Source organism: Nycticebus coucang, chromosome 10 (genome assembly GCF_027406575.1).
Source record: "Nycticebus coucang isolate mNycCou1 chromosome 10, mNycCou1.pri, whole genome shotgun sequence".
Taxonomy (NCBI): domain Eukaryota; kingdom Metazoa; phylum Chordata; class Mammalia; order Primates; family Lorisidae; genus Nycticebus; species Nycticebus coucang.
This window is the reverse complement of record NC_069789.1, coordinates 10,249,210-10,272,324: the sequence shown is the minus strand read 5'-3', so window position 1 is coordinate 10,272,324 and position 23,115 is coordinate 10,249,210. Positions and strand designations below refer to the sequence as shown.

General features: G+C 40.4%; 1 protein-coding gene across 1 annotated transcript in view; it reads left to right on the top strand.

The window, feature by feature from the left end:
• The window catches only part of DESI2 (desumoylating isopeptidase 2), a 43,130-nt gene extending 22,355 nt beyond the window's left edge, over positions 1 to 20,775 (top strand). The window contains exons 4-5 of the mRNA XM_053607024.1: positions 1,108 to 1,249; positions 17,144 to 20,775. Of these exons, the coding sequence (XP_053462999.1) occupies positions 1,108 to 1,249; positions 17,144 to 17,377 (376 nt within the window). The 3' untranslated portion in view covers positions 17,378 to 20,775. The remainder of the gene's footprint in view (positions 1 to 1,107; positions 1,250 to 17,143) is intronic.
• The last annotated feature ends 2,340 nt before the right edge of the window (positions 20,776 to 23,115 follow it).

Genomic DNA, 23,115 nt, shown 5'->3' with positions numbered 1-23,115 from the left:
TAATAGATAACCTGCCAAGTGAAAAGTGGCAGAAAGAGATTATAACATTGAAATTGAGAAGAGGGCTACACTTAACACTACTGAGTTCTTGGTTCTCTCATCCTGTCACTGAATTAAGCCTTTTGCACACAGCAGTGCTATATTGCCATCCTTCATGAGCTTAAAGACTACACACGTTTTCTAATAATTTTCACATTTCTTAAATGCGCAACCTGTATTTGACTAATTGTCTATTGCATTCCAAGGTAGTAGTTTTTTGGGGGGGGGTTATTGATAATTGTTTTTAAATTTAGTCAAGTTTGACAGTTCATCTCACTGCAGCATGTAGCAGATAACTTGAAAGTTTGTTTCTGAGATCAGCCCTTTTTTTTTTTTTCCTTCCTAGAGACAGAGTTTCACTTTATTGCCCTTGGTAGAGTGCCGTGGCGTCACACGGCTCACAGCAACCTCCAACTCCTGGGCTTAGGCGATTCTCCTGCCTCAGCCTCCCGAGTAGCTGGGACTACAGGCGCCTGCCACAACGCCCGGCTATCTTTTTGTTGCAGTTTGGCCGGGGCTGGGTTTGAACCTGCCACCCTCGGTATATGGGGCCGGCGCCCTGCTCACTGAGCCACAGGCACTGCCCGAGACCAGCCCTTTGATGGCAGGTGCAGTTAAGCAAGAATATTTGCAATTTGCAGAACAGTTCTGGTTCACTAATAATATAATTATTAATACACTAGTTGCAAAAATAACTGTGATATTACATTTTTAATATGACATACATCGTTTCATAAAGAATTTATTGTGCATTTGTATTTTTCAGAGGTAGTATACTTAAGAGTATTACAAAAAAGTAAAAACTAAAATTATAATTTTATATATATAATTTTAAATTTTAAAATATATAATTTTAATATATATTAACCCCTATATCATATATAACATATAATATACATATATTATGTTGTGTATTATATATAATATGTATTAATATATTAACCCTGCTTTGTTACATCAATCATAATATGTTTGGAAATGAGCAAATCTTTAAACATGCTGTTTATAAATAACTGAAATTCACACAACCATGTCCTTTTTTCTTTTTTTTTCTTTTTGTTTTTTAAGAGAAGCTGTTGTTTTAGGGAGCACTGACTTTCTAGAAGATGATATAGAAAAAATTGTAGAAGAACTGGGAAAAGAATACAAAGGCAATGCTTATCATTTGATGCATAAAAACTGTAATCACTTTTCTTCAGCTTTATCAGAGGTAAGTAAATTAAATTTTATCCCTAAAAGTTGTTGAAATAAATAACATACATTAGTATACTTGCTTTTCTACTATATTTAATCTTGATTCATTTTTTTCCTGATTTTTTTGTTTTGCAAAATATACTATATTTCCTCCTCTTATGAATGACCTTTCCAGAGAATGGCTTTAGAGTCAGAATTTTAAATGGTGATTCTCTTCATTACTTTGCTGTGGGTAGAGTGTAAGTACAAATAATTGGTTTTTTTTTATTTATTGTTGGGGAATTCATTGAGGTACGATAAGCCAGGTTACACTGATTGCAATTGTTAGGTAAAGTCCCTCTTGCAATCATGCCTTGCCCCCATAAAGTGTGACACACACCAAGGCCCCACCTCCCTCCCTCTGTCCCTCTTTCTGCTTTCCCCCCTATAACCTTAATTGTCATTAATTGTCCCCATATCAAAATTGAGTACATAGGATTCATGCTTCTCCATTCTTGTGATGCTTTACTAAGAATAATGTCTTCCACGTCCATCCAGGTTAATACGAAGGATGTAAAGTCTCCATTTTTTTGAATGGCTGAATAGTATTCCATGGTATACATATACCACAGCTTGTTAATCCATTCCTGGGTTGGTGGGCATTTAGGCTGTTTCCACATTTTGGCGATTGTAAATTGAGCTGCAATAAACAGTCTAGTACAAGTGTCCTTAAGATAAAAGGATTTTTTTCCTTCTGGGTAGATGCCCAGTAATTGGGATTGCAGGATCAAATGGGAGGTCTAGGTTGAGTGCTTTGAGGTTTCTCCACACTTCCTTCCAAAAAGGTTGTATTAGTTTGCAGTCCCACCAGCAGTGTAAAAGTGTTCCCTTCTCTCCAGATCCACGCCAGCATCTGCAGTTTTGAGATTTTGAGATGTGGGCCATTCTCACTGGGGTTAGATGATATCTCAGGGTTGTTTTGATTTGCATTTCTCTAACATATAGAGATGATGAACATTTTTTCATGTGTTTGTTAGCCATTCGTCTGTGATCTTTAGAGAAAGTTCTATTCATGTCTCTTGCCCATTGATATATGGGATTGTTGGCTTTTTTCATGTAGATTAATTTGAGTTCTCTATAGATCCTAGTTATCAAGCTTTTGTCTGATTGAAAATATGCAAATATCCTTTCCCATTGTGTAGGTTGTCTCTTTGCTTTGGTTATTGTCTCCTTAGCTGTACAGAAGCTTTTCAGTTTAATGAAGTCCCATTTGTTTATTTTTGTTGTTGTTGCAATTGCCATGGCAGTCTTCTTCATGAAGTCTTTCCCCAGGCCAATATCTTCCAGTGTTTTTCCTATGCTTTCTTGGAGGATTTTTATTGTTTCATGCCTTAAATTTAAGTCCTTTATCCATCTTGAATCAATTTTTGTGAGTGGGGAAAGGTGTGGGTCCAGTTTCAGTCTTTTACATGTAGACATCCAGTTCTCCCAACACCATTTATTGAATAGGGAATCTTTCCCCCAAGGTATGTTCTTGTTTGGTTTATCGAAGATTAGGTGGTTGTAAGATGTTAGTTTCATTTCTTGGTTTTCAATTCGATTCCAAGTGTCTATGTCTCTGTTTTTGTGCCAGTACCATGCTGTCTTGAGCACTATGGCTTTGTAGTACAGACTAAAATCTGGTATGCTGATGCCCCCAGCTTTATTTTTGTTACTAAGAACTGCCTTAGCTATACGGGTTTTTTTCCGGTTCCATACAAAACGCAGAATCATTTTTTCCAAATCTTGAAAGTTGGTATTTTGATAGGAATGGCATTGAATAGGTAGATTGCTTTGGGAAGTATAGACATTTTAACAATGTTGATTCTTCCAAGCCATGAGCATGGTATGTTCTTCCATTTGTTAATATCCTCTGCTATTTCCTTTCTGAGGATTTCATAGTTTTCTTTATAGAGGTCCTTCACCTCCTTCGGTAGGTATAGTCCTAGGTATTTCATTTTCTTTGAGACTATGGTGAAGGGAGTTGTGTCCTTAATTAGCTTCTCATCTTGACTGTTATTGGTGTATACAAAGGCTACTGACTTGTGGACATTGATTTTATATCCTGAGACATTACTGTATTTTTTGATGACTTCTAGGAGTCTTGTGGTTGAGTCTTTGGGGTTCTCTAAGTATAAGATCATGTCGTCAGCAAAGAGGGAGAGTTTGACCTCCTCTGCTCCCATTTGGATTCCCTTTATTTCTTTGTCTTGCCTAATTGTATTGGCTAGAACTTCCAGCACTACATTGAATAGTAAAGGTGACAGAGGACAACCTTGTCTGGTTCCAGTTCTAAGAGGAAAAGCTTTCAGTTTTACTCCATTCAGTAAAATATTGGCTGTGGGTTTGTCATAGATAGCTTCAATCAGTTTTAGAAATGTGCCACCTATGCCTGTACTCTTCAGTGTTCTAATTAGAAAAGGATGCTGGATTTTATCAAATGCTTTTTCTGCATCTGTTGAGAGGATCATGTGATCTTTATTTTTGCCTCTGTTAATATGGTGGATAACGTTTATGGACTTGCGTATGTTAAACCAGCCTTGCATCCCTGGGATGAAGCCTACTTGATCATGATGAACGACTTTTTTGATAAGCTGTAATCTATTGGCTAGGATTTTGTTGAGGATTTTTGCATCTATATTCATGAGTGAGATTGGTCTGAAATTCTTTTTGTTTGGGTCTTTTCCTTGTTTTGGTATCAGGGTGATGTTTGCTTCATAGAATGTGTTGGGGAAGATTCCTTCTTCCTCAATTTTTTGGAATAATTTCTGCAGTACAGGAATAAGCTCTTCCTTGAAGGTTTGATAAAATTCTAGTGTGAAGCCATCTGGACCAGGGCATTTTTGGTTGGAAGATTTTTTATTGTTTCTTTGATCTCAGTGCTTGAAATTGGTCTGTTCAGGAGCTCTGTTTCTTCCTGGCTAAGTCTAGGGAGAGGGTGTGATTCCAAATATTTATCCATCTCCTTCACATTGTCAAATTTCTGGGCATAGAGTTTCTGGTAGTATTCAGAGATGATCTCTTGTATCTCTGTGGGATCAGTTGTTATTTCCCCTTTATCATTTCTGATTGAGGTTACTAGAGATTTTACTCTTCTATTCCTCGTTAGTCTGGCCAATGGTTTATCTATTTTATTTATTTTTTCAAAAAACCAACTCCTTGTTTCATTAATTTTCTGAATGATTCTTTTGTTTTCAATTTCATTGATCTCTGATTTGATTTTAGATATTTCTTTTCTTCTACTGAGTTTAGGCTTAGATTGTTCTTTTTCCAATTCCATAAGATCTCTTGTGAGATTGTTGATGCGCTCTCTTTCTGTTTTTCGAATGTAGGCATCTAAAGCGATGAATTTTCCTCAAAACTGCTTTTGCAGTATCCCACAGGTTTTGGTAGCTTGTGTCTTCATTGTTGTTATGCTCAAGGAAGTTAATGATTTCCTGTTTTATTTCTTCCTGCACCCATCTGTTATTCAACAGAAGATTGTTTAATTTCCATGTCTTTGGGTGGGTCGAGCATTTTTGTTAGAGTTGAGTTCCACCTTTAGTGCCTTATGGTCTGAAAAGATACAAGGTAAAATTTCAATTCTTTTGATTCTGTTGATATTTGTTTTGTGACCCAGGATATGATCAATTTTGGAGAATGTTCCATGGGGTGATGAGAAGAATGTATATTCTTTATCTTTGGGGTGGAGTGTTCTATATGCGTCTGTCAAGCACAGTTGTTCTAGGGTCTCATTTAAATCTCTTACATCTTTGTTTAACTTCTGTTTAGAGGATCTGTCCAGCTCTGTAAGAGGAGTGTTAAGGTCCCCTGTGATTATGGTATTATCAGGTATCATATTGCTCAGACTGAGTAAGGTCTGTTTCAAGAATCTGGGAGCATTTAAATTGGGTGCATAGATATTTAGAATTGAAATGTCTTGTTGTATTTTTCCCTTGACCAATATAAAGTGACCATCTTTGTCTTTTTTGACTTTAGTTGCTTTAAATCCACATGTATCTGAAAATAAGATTGCAACTCCTCTTTTCTTCTGAATTCCATTTGCCTGAAAAATTGTCTTCCAACCCTTGACTCGGAGCTTTAATTTGTCTTTTGAAGCCAGGTGTGTTTCTTGCAGACAGCAAATAGACGGCTTGTGTTTTTTAATCCAGTCAGCCAATCTATATCTCTTCAGTGGGGAATTCAAGCCATTAACATTTATTGAGATAATTGATAAGTGTGGTAGTATTCTATTCGTCTTATTTTGTGAGAGTCCATTGCTTAGTTTTATCTTTTGCATCAGTGTGGAGGTTAGGTTCTGTCCTTTAATTTCTGAGTTCTTACTTTGATGCTAATCCATTGTGGTGGTCAGTGTGCAGAACAGGTTGAAGTATTTCCTGTAGAGCTGGTCTTGTTGTTGTGAATTTCCTCAATGTTTGTATATCCGTAAATGACTTGATTTCTCCGTCAATTTTGAAGCTTAGCTTAGCAGGGTACGGAATTCTGGGCTGAAAATTGTTCTGTTTAAGTAGATTAAAGGTAGATGACCATTGTCTTCTTGCTTGGAAAGTTTCATTAGAGAAGTCTGCGGTCACTCTGATGGATTTGCCCCTGTAGGTCAACTGGCGCTTACTCCTGGCAGCTTTCAGAATCTTTTCTTTTGTCTTGACTTTGGACAGGTTCATCACAATGTGTCTTGGAGAAGCTCGGTTAGAGTTGAGGCGACCTGGGGTCCGATAGCCCTCTGAAAGCAGTGTGTCAGAATCTTTGGTGATGTTTGGGAAATTTTCTTTTATAATATTCTCTAGTATGGCTTCCATTCCTCTGGGGCATTCTTCTTCCCCTTCTGGAATTCCTATAACTCGTATGTTGGAACGCTTCATAAAGTCCCATAATTCTGACAGTGAACGTTCTGCTTTCTCTCTCTTCTTTTCTGCCTCTTTTACTATCTGAGTTATCTCAAGAACTTTGTCTTCTACCTCTGAAATTCTTTCTTCTGCATGGTCTAACCTGTTGCTGATACTTCCCATTGCATCTTTAAGTTCCCTGATTGACTGTTTCATTTCCTTCAGCTCTGCTATATCCTTTTTATATTCTTCATATCGTTCATCTCTTATTTGATTCTGTTTTTGAATTTCCTTTTGGTTATTTTCCACTTTATTAGCAGTTTCCTTCATTGTTTCCATCATTTCTTTCATTGTTTTCAACATGTGTATTCTAAATTCCCTTTCTGTCATTCCTAACATTTCTATATAGGTGGAATCCTCTGCAGTAGGTACCTCATGGTCCCTTGGCGGGGTTGTTCTGTACTGGTTGTTCATGTTGCCTGGAGTTTTCTGCTGTTTCTTCCTCATGAGTGGTTTCTTTTATCTGTTTCCTTGCCCTAATTTTCCTTTCACTACTTCTTGCTCTTTAAGTTCTCGTGCCTGTGGACTCCAGAAAGCCCCCCTTTGGGGTGCGGCTCGCAGCGCAGATGGGGACCTGCTTCCTCGCGCATTGCCCAGCCGTTCCTCCCAAATAATTGTTTTTTTTTATCTTACAACTTATAACTTTCACTTTTAAAAAATACATGTTTACAGAAGTGTCCTGCTTAGCCACTAAGATTTTCCTTTTGCTAAATTTTAGTTGCCAACTTGAATATTTTCCTGGCTCTTGAGTGATTCATCTCTTCCATTTTAAAATTCTAGTCTGCTAACATACCACAGACTCTTATTTTCTTCTCAATTCTTGAATTCCAAACAGATCAAAACTAGATGGAAATTAAAGAACCATAAAAAGAAAATAGAAGAAATCAGAAAAGATTATAACATAAGGTCTAGAGAATTAAATAGCACTTGAAACAGCTTCCCAACTTTCTGACGCCTTAACAGGTGACTGCAGTGGTGGCATCAGGGCACCACAGACATTGTGGAAGTTATGAAGGAGAAAAAGAGCTGCTGTTTCGGTAACCTCCTTTGCAGAAATGTTTAGCTATCTAGCTTTTTCCCTTTCCTCGTGGCTTCCTTCTGCAACACAGCACTACAGTGGTCTGTTAGCCACTACTCGTAAGTGTGTTGCATAGACCAGCAGCAGCAGCAGCATCTCCTAGAAACTTGAGATATGCATCTCTGCCCTATCACAGATGAATCAACACCTTCATTAAAAAAAAAAAAACAAAACTTCATTTTCCTATGATCCCCAGGTGATTCATATAAACATAAAAGTTTGAGAAGCACAGCAGTCTCCAGGAGTGCATGGATACCATAGAGGTGACCTATTCGAGTTTCAGGAAAGGTGATTCTGAGCCTTCTTGACCCTCAACGTTACGTTTGTAGAGAGTGCATTCAAATGTTAAAATTGGTAGAGTTGTTAGTGTGTAAATCTTGTCTCCTCCTTTTACAGACAATGGAACAGGCCCTAATTGGGAAAATGATCAAAAAGTTTTATGGAAAACTCACATTAGACTGATTTCTTAGTCCAGTGCTTATTATGCTTCTTATTGTGTCTGGTTCTGATTTATTCTGTCTTCCAAAATATTAATAACTTTATTGAGCATCTATACCACTACCTCAGCCTTAGTCTAACCCTAAAATGGTGTGGATGACAGTTAGGGGTCCAAAGAGCAATTCTAGATGTTCCTGGAGTCATCCTTTTAGCCTATACTTTTTGTGCCTTCCCCCGTATGAGTGCTGGATTTAACATTAAACTGTGAGACCCAGAAGTTAAGTAACTTAGCCAAGATTACCGAGCTTGCTAATGACAGTGCTGAAGCTACAATTCCAGATATTAAGAGTTGTAAGAAGCTACTTTGTAAACCCCATTAGAGAGGAGGCAAACGAAATTAATATTAGGCACTCTAAAGAAGGATAGTAAAACTAATGTGCCTTTACTTTTTTTTTTTTTTTGGAGACAGTCTCACCTTGTCGCCCTCCTCAGTAGAATGCCAGGGTGTCACAGCTCATAGCAACCTCAAACTCTTGGGCTTAAGCTATTCTCTTGCCTCAGCCTCCTAACTAGCGGGGACTACAGGTGCCTGCCACAATGCCCAGCTATTTTTTTTAGAGACGAGGTCTCACTCTGGCTCAGGCTGGTCTCCAACCTGTGAGCTCAGGCAGCCCACCTGCTGTGGCCTCCCAGAGTGCTAGGATTACAGGCATGAGCCACCTCCCCCAAAGTTTTTACATCTTTAATGTCGTATAACCAGTTGTAGATAGACAAAATAGTTGCTAATTGTAATTGATTGTTGATATACATATTCTTTTGTTAACACATTGCGCACTGGTCTTGAGTTACCAGTAAAATGGCTAGTGTGTAAAATTGCCAGTCAACAATGTGTTAACGTTGTTCCAAAAACTTAACACTATGTCAAATGATGAGAATGCTTATCAGTTCAGATGCTTCCTCTGCAGCAGGGATTAGCGAACTACAACGGCCTGTGAACCAACAGTCTGCCATCTGTTTTTGTACAGTCTGCAAGCTAAAGATGGTTTTTGTTTAAGGGTTGAAAAAAGTCAAAAGAGGAATAGATGGTGACATGTATAAATTATGTAAAGTTCAAATTTCAGTATTCATAAAGTTTTATTGGAACACAGCCACGCTCATTTGTTTGCCTATTATCTTGACAACTTTCAGGCTGTAATGGTAGAGTTGAGTAGTTGCAACAAAGACCTATGACTTACAGAGCCCAAAATATTTACAGTTTGGCCCTTAACAAAGTTTGCCTACTTCTACAGGTTAGATCCATTGTAATCTGATCCAGATTGGCTTAAACAAGGAGGAAACATTATTTTACAAAACAGGTCTCAACTAAAGCAGGTTCCAAATCAGTATGACCAGTGTCTCAACTGTGAGTGTCAGTAGGTATCCAAGGTCTTTTCATTTCTCCAGGTTGCCCTCTTTAGACTGTTGGCTCTGTCCTCAGGCTATCCCTGTATAGTTTTCAGATAGCTACAATAATTTCAGCACATCCAGAGGAAGAAGAAAACTGTGTGGATTGTCAGTGGAAAATTCAAAACATGTATAGAAGTAGAATAGTATAATGAGCCCGTATACACCTATCACTTAGATTTAAAAATTATTAATTCATGGCAATCTTGTTTTATCTGTAAGTACCCACTCTAGAATTCCTCTCCATCCCTAGGTTATTTTGAAACAAATCCCAGATATCATTTAATTTAAATTATATATTATGTTTCACTCCATAACTCTGAAAGATGGGTTCTTTTTAACATAACCACTATACCGTAAAGTATCACTCCTAAAAGAAATGAACATTTCCTTTCTTCATAGTATCCAAACCTACAAGTTCAAATTTCACCAGTTGTTACAATTTTTTAACAGTCAGTTTGAATCCAGATATAAACAAAGTTCACACAGCTGGTTACTGTAACGTACAGTGCCCAGAGAAAAGGCAGAATAGATCCTTGATTCTTTCTCTTACTAGTTTTCAAAAAATGCGTTGGTTCTTGTGCAGAAAAGAGTTAACACTGCAGGCCCAAGACTACTGTCCTTAGAAAGGCCTGCCTGCAGATTTGGCCTTAAGCTGCCATCTGGGAACCTGGTCTAAAGGAGGGCCCTCACCATTCCTAGAACTGGTAAGAGTGGCTCCCTGTGCCTAATCTGTTTGCATTAATTTATTTGTGCTTACCACTTGCTTAACTTCTGGGAATCTGGAATTTTGGCAGAGGAATGCTTACATGACCAGCCCTAACAAAAACCTTCGAGACTGATTTTGTGATGAACTTCCCTGGTAACTATTTTCTACATGTTGTCACAACTCCCTGCTGAGGAATTAAGCATGTCCTATGTGACTTTACCAGGAGAGGGTCCTTAGAATCTGTGCCTGGTTTCATCTTTCTTCATACTTTACCCCAAGTATGTTTTCTCTTTTGTTATAATAAGTCATAGCTATGAGTATGATTAGATGCCAGTTCCTAAGTCCTAGCAAATCCCCAAATCAGCACCCCTTGACTTACCAAAATATGACTGCTTGAGAAGAGAAAGGATGAAGGGAATGGGTATATGGCAAACTTTAGGTGCCTGGGCAGCTATAGAGTCAATCCAAAATATAAAATAGCTGAGATTTGTCTATTGAGAAAGGTAAAAATTAAGTAACTGGAAAATGACAAAGCCAACTCCAGGAGAGCTGATTCACTGGAGCATCCTTGGCTACTTCTGGCCATGCTGGCTAAAGCAAGGAGGTAAAAAAAAAGATGTGCAGCCCAGATAATCTGGTTTTTATTCTCTCCTACAGGTGGGAAGGAAAAAAAACAAAAAAAGGCCCAGAATTCCTAAATATGAGCTTTGATTGTATTGCTCTTTCCTCACATGTAGGAGGGAAGAGGTTGAATACATTCCCAGGGCTGGAGCAAAAGGGGGGCAAAGGGCATGCCCCAGTCTTTCCTTAGCCTCACTTCTGCTGACGCACCCTCAACCCCATTCCATTTAGGATCTCCCCAGGCATCTGTAATGTCGACAAGCCTTTTGCTAAATTTACTGCAAAGGCTTTGATGAAAACATCTGCAGTCAGGAAGTGGAGGGAGGGGAGTGGCCTTAGATTTTGCAGTTATCACATCTATGGTTATAAAATAGAATTTGATGTAAAATGTTTTATGCTTGCAATTTTGCAAATGCTAGAGGGATCATCTCAATCAGGCAATGCAGCAAAGTTAAAGGGTTCGTGGGACCCACAACTTCCTTGCTTTTTGCTGTCATAGGGTAGATGGAAATTTAAATCCTTTGAGTGTTGAAAGCAAAATAAATCTCATAACTAATGATTTTGCCCATTGGAGCCTCTGGGGAAAAAGAGGCAATCTTCAGGTGGAAATACACCTTAAAAATTTTTTAAAGCAGGCTCAGTATCCATAGCTCAGTGGTTATGGCACCAGCCACATACACTAGGGCTGGTGGGTTTGAGCCCAGCCTGGGCCTGCTAAACAATGACAACTACAATTTAAAAAAAAAATTTTTTTTTTAAACAGTTTTTCATTGCTAATAAGCTTTTATAAAATCAACTGTCTGACCATTAGAGGCTAGCGATTATCCAGCCTGACGTACGTATTTTTTGAGTAGGTCTTAGAACGGTATTAGGAAAGCCTTGTCACTTGGCATTGGAAACCTGGCTGTCTGGCCCTTTGGCATATCAGCTTGACTGCTGCCATAGAAAAGCCCCTCGCTTTTTTCTTTTTGAATCCTGAATTCACAGATCCTAATTGTCTGGACTTGGCTCTTAAGCTAAAACCTGACATCGTCTGCCACACAGTTTCAGCCCCACCTGAAAGTAGATACAGGCTCAAGGAACCAGATTTCTGCTTAGGAATCGTTGCAGGGTTAGGATACTATTCTGTGGGGGCTCTAACCTAGAAAAACATGGGTGTTGACTGAACTGTCTGGGTTCCACAGGAAAAGGCTTCTCTGGTTGGAGCATATGAAAGCAGGCTGCTGCTGAGTTCTGTATTTCTGGTACAGAACTGATTGCATCCCTTACTTGCGGTTACTGACAGAAGCTACAAGTTGGGGGAAAAGCATAGTACTGTGACGCTGTTCTTACTCTTCACTGTAGTTGACTTAAGACTTTCTAGATTCGTTGCTAAATATAGCTGTCCGCCAGAAATGGAATTTTTTTTTCCTTAAGGGACAGCGTTCAAGCTGGGGTACAGTGGCATAATCATAGCTCACTGCAGCCTCTAACTCCTAGGCGCAAGCAGTCTGACTGCCTCAGCCTCCCAAAGTGCTGGCATTACAGGTGTGAGCCAATTGCCCAGCCTGGAATGATCTTTTATAGGCCACTCACTAGACGAATGATCAGGATGAAAGCAGTGAGTTCAGGATTTAATCCTGACCAGTTCCTAAAATGACATGTCTTTGTTAAGTTATATAAAAACATTTCCTATGAAAACTTGTGTCCCTCTTTAATACCTCTCAGCCTTTCTGGTTGAGAAAAGGGATAATTAAGATGTAAAGAAGTTAGGATTGTGGGTGGCACCTGTGGCTCAAGGAGTAGAGCGCCGGCCCCATATACCGGAGGTGGCAGGTTCAAACCTGGCCCCGGCTAATTACTGCAAAATAAAGAACAACAACAACAAAAAAGGCTCGGCGCCTGTGGCTCAAGTGGCTAAGGCGCCAGCCACATAGACCTGAGCTGATGGGTTCAAATCCAGCCCGGTCCTGCCAAACAACGACAGCTGCCACCAAAAAATAGCAAGGTGTTGTGGCTGGCGCCTGTAGTCCCAGCTACTTGGGAGGCAGAGGCAGGAGAATCGCTTGAGCCCAGGGTCTGAGGTTGCGGTGAGCTGTGATGCCACTGCACTCTACCCAGGGTGACAGTTTGAGGCTCTGTCTCAAAAAAGAAAAAGAAGTTACAGTTACTAAATGGGACACACTGGTTTTATAAAAAAAAAACAAAAAAAACTCTGGCACCTGAGCAGTTGCAAAGGAGGGCGAACACTGATAATCTTTTTCAATATTCCCTTTACTCTCTTCCTAAAGAAAAACTTCCAATGCGGCCTTTTTTAACTGCTGCAAACACTTTGACTTTAAACAGGCTACTGAGCCTATCCACCTGACAGGACTGTAAGACACCAAGGGGTGGCCTTATGCACGTCCCACGCAGAACACCCACAAATGCAATCCACACTCTTGAGGCTGGTACCCTGGTGTCGTAGATGAGCAACTATTTGAAGTAGACTGCACAAAAATACTCCTTCTGAAACAGACTCAACTAATTTTTCAGACTGGATTGGAAACCTGATTTCCTTTAGACCAGGAATATTGAACCTTTTTTTCCTTCTGCCACACAGAAGAGTAAGAGTTACCTTGGACCACACGTTAAATACACAAACACTAACACTCATGAAAGCTTATAAGCCAAAAAAAGTCCACACAGGCTTTTCATCATATCTGACACCAAAGGTAAGCAAAAAACCCTCATAAAGTCAGCACGCAGCTTGCAGCCACAGGTTGGACACCCCTGCATTAGACTTTACCCAAGTACCTTTTTTCTTGCTAATTTTGATTTATATTTTTTCATTCTGACAAACCATATGTGTGAATACAACTATACGCCAAGTCCTGTGAGACTTCTTAGCAACTCGTCCAACCTGGAGGTTGTCTTAGGGATCCCTGTACAGTCTCTTAGCATTCTCTAAAGGTAGCCAGTGTTTTTTTCCTTTTGAGACAGGGTCTCACTCTGTTGTCCCAGTAGAGTGCAGTGGTATGATCATAGCTCACCGCCACCTCAAACCTCAGGGCTCAGGCAATCCTCCTGCCTCAGCCTCCCAAGTAGTTGGAACAACAGGCATCCACCATCCCGCCCACCTAATTTTTTCTGTTTTTTTTTTTTTTTTTGTAGAGAAAGGGTCTTGTTCTTGCTCAGGCTTTTCTCAAACTCCTGACCATATTGGCAGCTCTCCCATATTGGCCTTCCAAAGTGCTAGGTTTATAGTCATGATCCACTGCCCCTGGCCCCTAATAGTCTTTGCCAGCATTTTTGTTTTCTGGTAAGACAATATTCCAGGCTTATCTATATATATCTACCACAGAGCTGTTTCTAATAGGAAATAATTAGAAACTTTAATCTGGACATTAGGGCTGTTCATTGCTGCTAAATTAATCATTGTTTCTAGATTCTCCCCGCCATAGATCAAGCTAGGACTTAAAAAAAAAAAAAAAACAAAAAACAGGTTCATAGTAATGTTTCTACTACAAAGTCAGGCTGCAGGGTTTTACAGAGTTTATCAGTAGTACATCTATATCTCATCTGTTCCTGGTCAAGAAAGTCTCAGTTCTCAGCCCAACAACAATTACTCATTTATTTTATCCTTCTGTAGCTAAAGCAGCTTTAGAAAGATAGTGTCACCAACACAACAATATGGGTGCTGGAAAGTTGAAGTTTTTTTTAGTTCTCTAATTAGAGTATGGAATAATACATAAATTCGTGTGTTTTAAGTTACTTGGAATTTCTTTCATTGTGGTTATACCACCAACTCAGTACAAAGTTAGGCTCCTTTGTTTCCCCCTTTTTTTATTGGGAGAGATTTCTTTTTTGTTTAAATTTGTTTACTTATATAAAATCTTTTTATGGTTCCAAAGTCAAATCTAAAAAAAAAAAAAAAAAAAAAAGTATATTCTCTGCCACTCCCCTCTAATCATCATATTTGACCTCTAGACCTGAGAAATAAGTTTTTAATGTTTTAAGCCACAGTTTCCAATAATTTGTTACTGTTAATTAGCAGCCATGGGGAGCCAAGACAAGTATTAATACCTGGAATTAGGGTGCTGCTGTAACAATACCTAAAAAATGTGGAAGTGGCTTTGGAATTAGGTAATAAAGACTGGAGCAATTTTTAGAGGTTTCATAAAAAAGCTTAGATTCCTTGAATAGACCGTTAGCGTAATAGAAATAGGAATACTAAAGGTGCTGTTTGTCAGGACTCGGAATGAGGAACACACTGGAAACTACACAAAGGGTTCTCCTTGTTACAGAGTGGCAGAAAACTTTACCAAGTATTTGTAGGACAACCCAGCTAAAGAACGTGTAAGCAATAAACTTAGATTTTAGCTGAGGAGCTAAAGTGTAATAGGTGCAGTGTGCTTTCTTCTTGTTGCTTCTAGTAAAATGGTAAGAAAGAAATTGAGAGAGCCGTTAAGCAAAAAAAAGGAATTAACATTAATGACTTGAAATTAGGAGCCTCCGTTGTGAGGAAGGAATGCTATAGAAAGCCGAGGATATGCCCAGACACCTTTTACTGTTGCTAAGGAGATTAAATATGATTTACAGAGCCTCTCAGAAATCTCTTCCAACAATCTCTTCTCGGCCATCTCTCAATTAGAAATAGAGGTAGGATTATCCAGGAAACATCTATAGAGGAGCCTTTTCTAATGGAGTCAATCTCATACATAGGAGACCCATGTTTTTCAGAAAGTTACATTACCAGAAACACTGCCGGCTGGGATGAAAAGAGAAGACAAAAATGAAAGGTAGGAAATAAGCTGGAATAAAAAGAATGACTCCAGCGATATAATCAAGAGCCAGGCAACAATCCCAGCGGTCACAGAGGATTATTCTTAGGCCTTGAAACCTAATGGAATTTGCCCAGTTGAATTTCAGAATTACTTTGGACTAGTAACTCCCTTCTTCCATTTTCTTCCTATTGGAAAGGGAATGTCTAACTTATGCCTATCCCACTATTTAGAAGCATCCTATACTCTTCCGCACTTTGCATTTTTCATTTAATTGTATGTCCTAGTGTTTATTTTGTAGCAGTGTATGTAGTCTTCATTTTTCTCAGCTGAATAGTACTCCTTTTGTGGATGTAGCATAATTTATTCAACCAGTTTCCTATTAATGGCACTTGGGTTATTTTTATAGTATTTTGCTATTACAGAAAGTGCTATAATGAATAACCCATCCATGTGTCTAAATATGCTGTGGGATGGAAGAGGTATTGCTGGATTGAAGCTTAAATACAACACTCATTTTACTATGTAAACCAGATACTATTTAACCACTAGCCACAGTAAGTACATTTTACATTATGACCCAACTTACATGCGTGCACACACACACATAACTAAGACAGGTGTCATAGTTATCTTAATACCTAGGATCTATTTCATTTTAAAAATTCAGTTTGCAGTCCTAAATGACCTACTTAGGGTCACAATTCAAGCATAGGCTTGACCAAGGTCTGACACTTTTGTTTTTGTAAGAGCCAAATTTAGTCTCAGACTAGTCATGGTTCCACCTCTGCCTCTGCATTGTAGCCTAAGACTCATAGGCAATACATAAACTAAATAGACTTGGCTATGTTTTGGTAAAACTTTATCAAGAAAACAGGTGACTGTAAGCCAGGCGTTGTGGTGGGCACCTGTAGTCCCAGCTACTTAGGAGGCTGAGGCAAGAGGATCACTTGAGGCCAAGAGTCTGAGGTGCTGTGAGCTATGAGGCCACAACACTCTACTTGGGGCGACAAAGTGAGACTCTGTCTCAGAAACAAGAAAACAGGTGACTGTAGATTATAGAACTCTGTTTTAGGCTTATCAGGCTGCACAATGCTTCATCTGTAGCATGTGGACATAAGGAGGGTCAATTACTGGTCATTTAAATCCAGTGTTATTTGCGGAAAAGAAAATAATAAAAGTTAATATTACAAAAGACTCCATTGTTACTGTTTGAAATGTGTGTTTGGGGGTAGTCGGGGGTGCTTAAGGATGGGAAGGATTCTTCCTGGCACCCATTTCTACTCCTAATAGCGTCTTTTTTTTTTTTTTTTTTTGGCCGGGGCTGGGTGTGAACCTGCCACCTCTGGCATATGGAACCGCCGCCCCCTAACAGCGTCTTCATACTGAAGCTTGGCTGGGCACCCATGCCTTGTTCTTAACCATAGGCCTGCTTTGCTTCTGCAAAGGAGTCAGGGAGCCAGGCCACTGGGGGAGGCACCTCTTTTTAGACCTCTATAAGCTCTTGAAACAGTGAGTCAGGGATAAAAGTAAAGGGGTAAACTGAAGGCCAGGAAAAATGGCGTGAGGGAGACTGGAAGAAAGCAGAAAAGTAACTGGAAAAGAATTGACAGATGGGAAGATACACAGCATTGTTCCAGCTGCCTGGGGCTTCTGTCATTCTCGTGATATCTTGCATTAATAAGCATCTTCTGTGTGTTCAAATACTTTTACATGTGTTTCAAAGCAGTTGCAGGGATCAAAGAGAGGAGCCAAGTAGAATTAGCTTGATTATACAGATTGTAAAAAGTGACTTGACAAAGCTCTCCAGAAAGAGGAATGGGACTGACAGTAGGGACCCCAGGCTACTGAGTGACTGGTGAAGGACTACCAAAGGCCAGTCTGTCCAGCCACCTCCCGTCTCCCGCCCTGCATTCCTTGGCAGTGGACCAGCTAACCTTAACATTCCTTACCTAATACCCTTTCTTCTCCGTAGATTCTTTGTGGGAAAGAGATTCCTCGCTGGATCAACCGACTTGCCTACTTCAGCTCCTGTATACCCTTTCTCCAGAGTTGCCTCCCAAAGGAGTGGCTCACTCCCGCCGCCCTGCAGTCTAGTGTCAGCCAAGAGCTCCAGGAGGAGCTGGAGGAAGCAGAGGACGCTGCCGCCTCCGCTTCCATGGCGAGTGCCGCTGCAGGCTCCAGACCCGGGCGCCACACTAAACTATAAATGTCTCCAAAGTCACACTTTCAGAACTGTCTCTGGCAGTTGAATATAAATAGGGAAAGTAAACAGAGTAAGCGTCCTTTGGATATTTTGTATGCAAAGATGGCTCTCCCCCAAATCCCAGTTTTTCAGCTCAGGATTATATTTGTAATCAAAAAAAAAAAAAATCACTTGGCGCAGGAGGGAGAACTTTGTATGAAGCTGCCCTCTGTTTTTTTTACCCACTTGTACATTTGGATTTACTTCTGTTTTTTACAAGCTCTGTTAAGTTATGTTTACAGTATTTTGTATCACTGTTTACACATCTTGCATGGACTCCTGCCTCCGTGAAAGAAAATCTTCATGTCTTCATAACTTAGGCAGGTAATCTTTGTACACTTCGGACAATTGCCAGAGCTACAGCATAAATAGTAGGCACATGAAAAAGGTATGTACACAGTTTACAGTTGGTTATTACCTGCTCAAGAATGTAGATTTGTTTTTGTTTTGTTAACGTTGTGGGCACCAGGATACAGAGACCCAGAGTGTCCCAAGGTGAAGGAGCACGCACAGCCTGAGGGCTTGGGACCCTGAGTCCAGTGTCCCCCCTCCCCCCCCCCCCGTGCTCTCTCCCACCCTGAGTAGCACATTTCCCAAGGTGCCCATGGAGGATTCGTTTTACCCAAACATCCGTCCATCTAGGCGGGTGGTATATTGTCTTTCTGGCTTTGCTGCCTCATCGGTCCACAATTGAGATGTTTTTTGATAAAGATACTCTTGTAACTGACAAGTGTTTTTGCACATGTTTTCAGGGAGGGGCTTCATTTTTATTTTAATACACATTGATTTCCTCCCAGCACAGGATTTCGTTGGTGGTATAGGAATATCCTAAGTGGTAGCCTTCTGAGTAACAGTATAAGTTGACATTCAACTGCTTTTAAATATTCAGGCTACCTTTTTTATACTAGACCTTGAAAAACAGAGTCTGAAGTAACATACCCCAAAAAAGGTAATTCTTTCATATTTCATATTTTTTATGTACCATGTCAAAAAGAGTATGTTACAGTTCGTTAATTTGTTATGGGAATTGTTTCACCTCAGAATAGAGTGCTTAGTCCTGCAGACATCATGTTGAAAAGTCATGTTTGTGTGTCTTAAAATTTATCTTTTTATGTCCTCACAAATGTCTTTTACATAATGTACTCTAAGAATGACATTGTCGCCACAGATAAATCTTCATAGACAAGGAAATCTATCTGCTTGAGTCTACTCTCGATTTGACCCTTGGATGTAAGAACCAGCTTGTTAAATTTCTTTTTTTTTTTTTTTTGTAGAGACAGAGTCTCACTTTCTGGCCCTCGGTAGAGTGCTGTGGCCTCACACAGCTCACAGCAACCTCCAACTCCTGGGCTTAAGCGATTCTCTTGCCTCAGCCTCCTGAGTAGCTGGGACTACAGGCGCCCGCCACAACGCCCGGCTACCAGCTTGTTAAATTTCATTCAGTTTTTCTGCCTTAAGAATGAATGTCCTAGATAAAATAGTGGATGCAGTATATTAATTATCCAAGGCAGTAACTTCAGCTTCTTATATATATTGTTAACGTTATTTACACATTTATTTAAACTTTTAGACTGGATTTTTACTGTTGCTCTGTGAGGATACATACCTTTCAGTAAACTACATTTTTAACTTTTCCATAAGCTGAATTTGGTTGATAAATTAACTTAAGCACACCCTATTCATAGGGAAAATAAACCTTGGGTTATAAGCATTGGCCCAAGGACGGTGAAGCCACTTAAAAAACCTAGTTTATGCTTTTGTAAAGGGAAACCTTTACAAATTTCTTGCAGTTCTTTAGGGGGCAGAACACTTGTTTTAAGATTGTGACAGAAAGAAGAAAGAAATACATGAACTTGAGGAAAAGTTGACTTGGTTCAGATCTCAAACTGAGATTCAGGACAAAACACTAAGGCTGTAGCAGTGAAATGTTTGCTTTAAAAAAAGAGTCCTGTCATCAAAACCTGGCTTAGGACAAAGTGGTGCAGTTTGCTTGGCATATTTTTAAAATATGGATTGTAGTTTTTTCTAATTCATTCAAATATACATGAGTTAAACCCAGGCTACTGACACAAAGGAGTAGCCCTTAGTTAGACACTTATTGGTGAATAGCCAGGAACATCTGTGCTTAGCCAGAGTCCGCACCCCAGTATACATACAAATCATTTTGTTGTTAATTTGTTACATTTACTTTCATCTACAGCATTCGGGAGTTTAAAAATACTGTAAAGCATTCTAGTAGAAATAGCATCCTAAGACCAGTTAACTTATGAACAGATAAAATTCTGGACAGTGAGATTCCTTGCGATCTAGTTATACCTGAGGTTGAGAAATAAATGTCTTTAGAGAATCCCACTCAGGTCCTTCTCTGCAGTTCAAAATTGAGAATAGAGTTAATTAGCATTTAACCAGCTTTTACTTGCCCTTGGAAGGAAAGAATCTTGTTCTCAGCCTGATTTCTGTTTAGAAAAATCCTACATCAAAAATCTGGTTCTACACATACATGTGATACAACGGAGTCTGTTTATTGTTAGAACCAAGTGAAACATACTTTTCATGGTGGGTTGGACAGTAATATAGTGTTAGAGGGTCAGAAACTTCTGGTTTCTGCTGTTTGAAATAAAAATACCCTTGGGTTTGGGGTATTTTTAACCCTTCAAGGAGCATTCACTCTGGAAAGTGTGACTTGGGAACTATAGAAGGCAGTGGTGTCCAATCTTAGAGAGCCTCCACTTGATGCCTGCACTCCAGCCAACTATTGCTCTGACCCACAGCAATAGTGCAAGTTACCCATCACCAGCATTTGTACAGAGCAGGGAATTCTGGGTTTAGTCAACTGAGCATGGTATGTGTGAGGAGGGAGATTCAGCACGACAGACAGCTGCAGACTCGCCGTCCATGGCTTCTTTCCATTTCAAAACGGGTAGAAACACATCACTGCTTCAGGGTTCTAATCTGTGTGTCTCTGTATGGCATTTCTGTAAGATACTCTGTAATTTTCATATATGCTGTATTTGCGTTAAATGACTAAGTTTAAGAGACTTGGGTTTGTGTTCAGCAGGCTGGCCATGCTGCCGTCCTACGCCTCAGTGTGGCTGGTTTGGAGTGCAGCTCAGTTATGAGACTTGTGCTGTCTACTCGTTCAATACACATCTTTGCTGTGTGAAAGGTGTTAACAGCTGTCAAAGAATCTTCACGGACCTGAAGATAATTTCTTGTGAAGTTGAATGCAAGTGTACTGTCATTCATAGTGTTTATATAAAAATGCCAGGAATCTTCACTTTTGCTACCTTGATATAGCATTGGGCTATCATGTAACAACATTGAAATACATTGATTTATTAAAAAAATACTTTTATAAGAAATGCTTCATAGAGTTCTCTGACCTTCCAGAGACTGCACTGTTGTGTACTTGTGTTGGGTGAGGTGGAGTGTGTTTTAAAACCCAAGAATCCCATCTGCTGGCAGGAGTATGGCCCGCCCTTGTCTGTATGTCTTCCTCCTGTGCTCACACATGCGTTTACTCACATGCATTCCTCTTGCTCCCAGGCCCGTGGGCCCCCGCTGTCAAAGCCTGGCCACGCCTCACAGGCAGCAGGGCCAGCCCTGGCTCTGGGGGATACACACAGGGTAGGGCAGGCTGGAAAGGACTGTCCAAGTGCAGGGGACAGGCCTAGCAGAGGGGAATCCTTTCCCCAGCACACAGTCCATCTAGAATCAGCGAGCAAGCAGGAGCCCGGCTGAGGGGCCCCTTACTCGCCATGAACCGATCATGCTGCTGCTCTGCGCCTCCAACCTGCCCATCTCCCTCTTTTCTCCTCTGAGCTCTTTGCAGTACCTGAGTAATAGTTTTCTCCACTAATTCAAAAACCCTTGAATTCACTATTGTCACATAAATAAATGGCAGTCTTGTGTGGGTTTTTAATGGCTGTCCACTCTGCTAAATCAGAATGATCTATAACTTATTCTTACCTCAAAGGAGAATTCTCTCCAGTCTAAGGTATAGGTTCCTAATAGACTAAGTAACATTACAAAGTCAGATCAGTAAACCAACTTCAGGGTCTTGCCTAAAAGAAAAGATGCCAAGTGTACAGGACAGTGGTCCCCTTTTTTCCACTAACATCTGCTCCTGAAGTTCTTACTACCCAGCTATTGGCCTTGTAACTTTGCAGAAATCTGTGCTGATTAATAATGAGCAGCTTGCTATTGCTATACTTCGCAGGAAGTTAGTGATAGCTACTTCTTAGATCCAGAGGACTGCTGAGCCCCTTTGGGAGAAAATCCTCCCAAAGATGATCATACCTTGCCCCTACACTGGGAATTCGAGTAGTTGCCCTTTGTCAAGGCCAAAAGGAAAGCTAAAGAAGTCTCCCCCAGCCTTATCAGGAAGGCTTTCATTTTCCAGAGCCCCAGTGAGCCCTACCTGTGCTCTGCAGCCCTGCCCTGCCTGGAAGTTTTCATGGGCACGGTACAGAATGTGTCACTCATGCTGTTGAGGTCTGGAGTTGACGCCATCTTTGAGCTCCTCCCCAACGCCCTCCTTCCAGACAGTTGCCAAGTTCTGCTGAAAGCCATTGGCTGCCAGGCTGTTTCCTTCACACCCCCAAACTCCCAGGTGATCTGTGGGATTTGGTACAGCTGGACAGCTTCTGAAGCCCCAGCCATATGGCAGACTGTCTTAAAGCCTTAGAACTCAGAAGTTACCAAAGTCACGAAAGCCAGACTCCTCAAAGTAGAGTGAGTGAGGTGAGGTTGGCTATAACTCACTCTCCACTGGGAGGCGAATGTGCATTTAACAAGGTTGTGGAGAACAAATCAGACTAGGAAAAGCAATTCTGTCTACCAGGGACCCTCAATTGGGCTCACTAGGGAATAGCCACTTAAATACAGACTGGGGTTTTCAGATTGAAAAACTAGAATAAGGTGTAAAGGAGCCAGGCTGCAAGCATCAGCCCTCAACAAAGATTGAAGAAAACTCATCCCTGGGCAGTGCCTGTGGCTCAAAGGAGTAGGCTGTGAGCCTGTATGCCAGAGGTGGTGGATTCAAACCTAGCCCCAGCCAAAAATTGCAAAAGTTAAAAAAAAAAAAAAAGCTCTTGAAGAAAATCCATCCCTTCTTCCTCACCTGGGATCAGTGAGTGAGTACCACAGACATGCCCTGGCATTACCTTGGCAAGCAGTTGATAATCCACAAAAGGCCACTATCCCAGAAAATATAGAAAGAATGGGGCAGCCCCTGTGGCTCAAAGGATAGGGCGCCAGCCCCACATACCAGAGGTGACGGGTTCAAACCCAGCCACAGCCAAAAACTGGAAGGGAAAAAAAAATACAGAAAGAATGTCACCTCATGTCTGGAAAGAGTGCATTTTAAGGACATCAGAGGTGGAAAACGGAAATTCTCTACCACTGCTGTGTGCTTGGGGCTGTGCTGGGCACTTTACACACATTTCATTTCTCACAACAGCCTATGACATGAGCTCTGCTTTACACAGTTGAGAGGTGATTAGCTCACGACCAAATACGGGAAAAGCCCATATTTGACCCTCACCAGTTACAAAGCTGCTCTTTCCATTCAAGCACACAGCTTCTCCCAAACAGCAAATCTCCAGCCCACCCCAGACCTACTGAATCAGAATCCACAGTTTAGCAAGATCCCCAGGTGAATCATGAAGTACCTTAATGTTTAAGAAACACTGCTCTGAAGA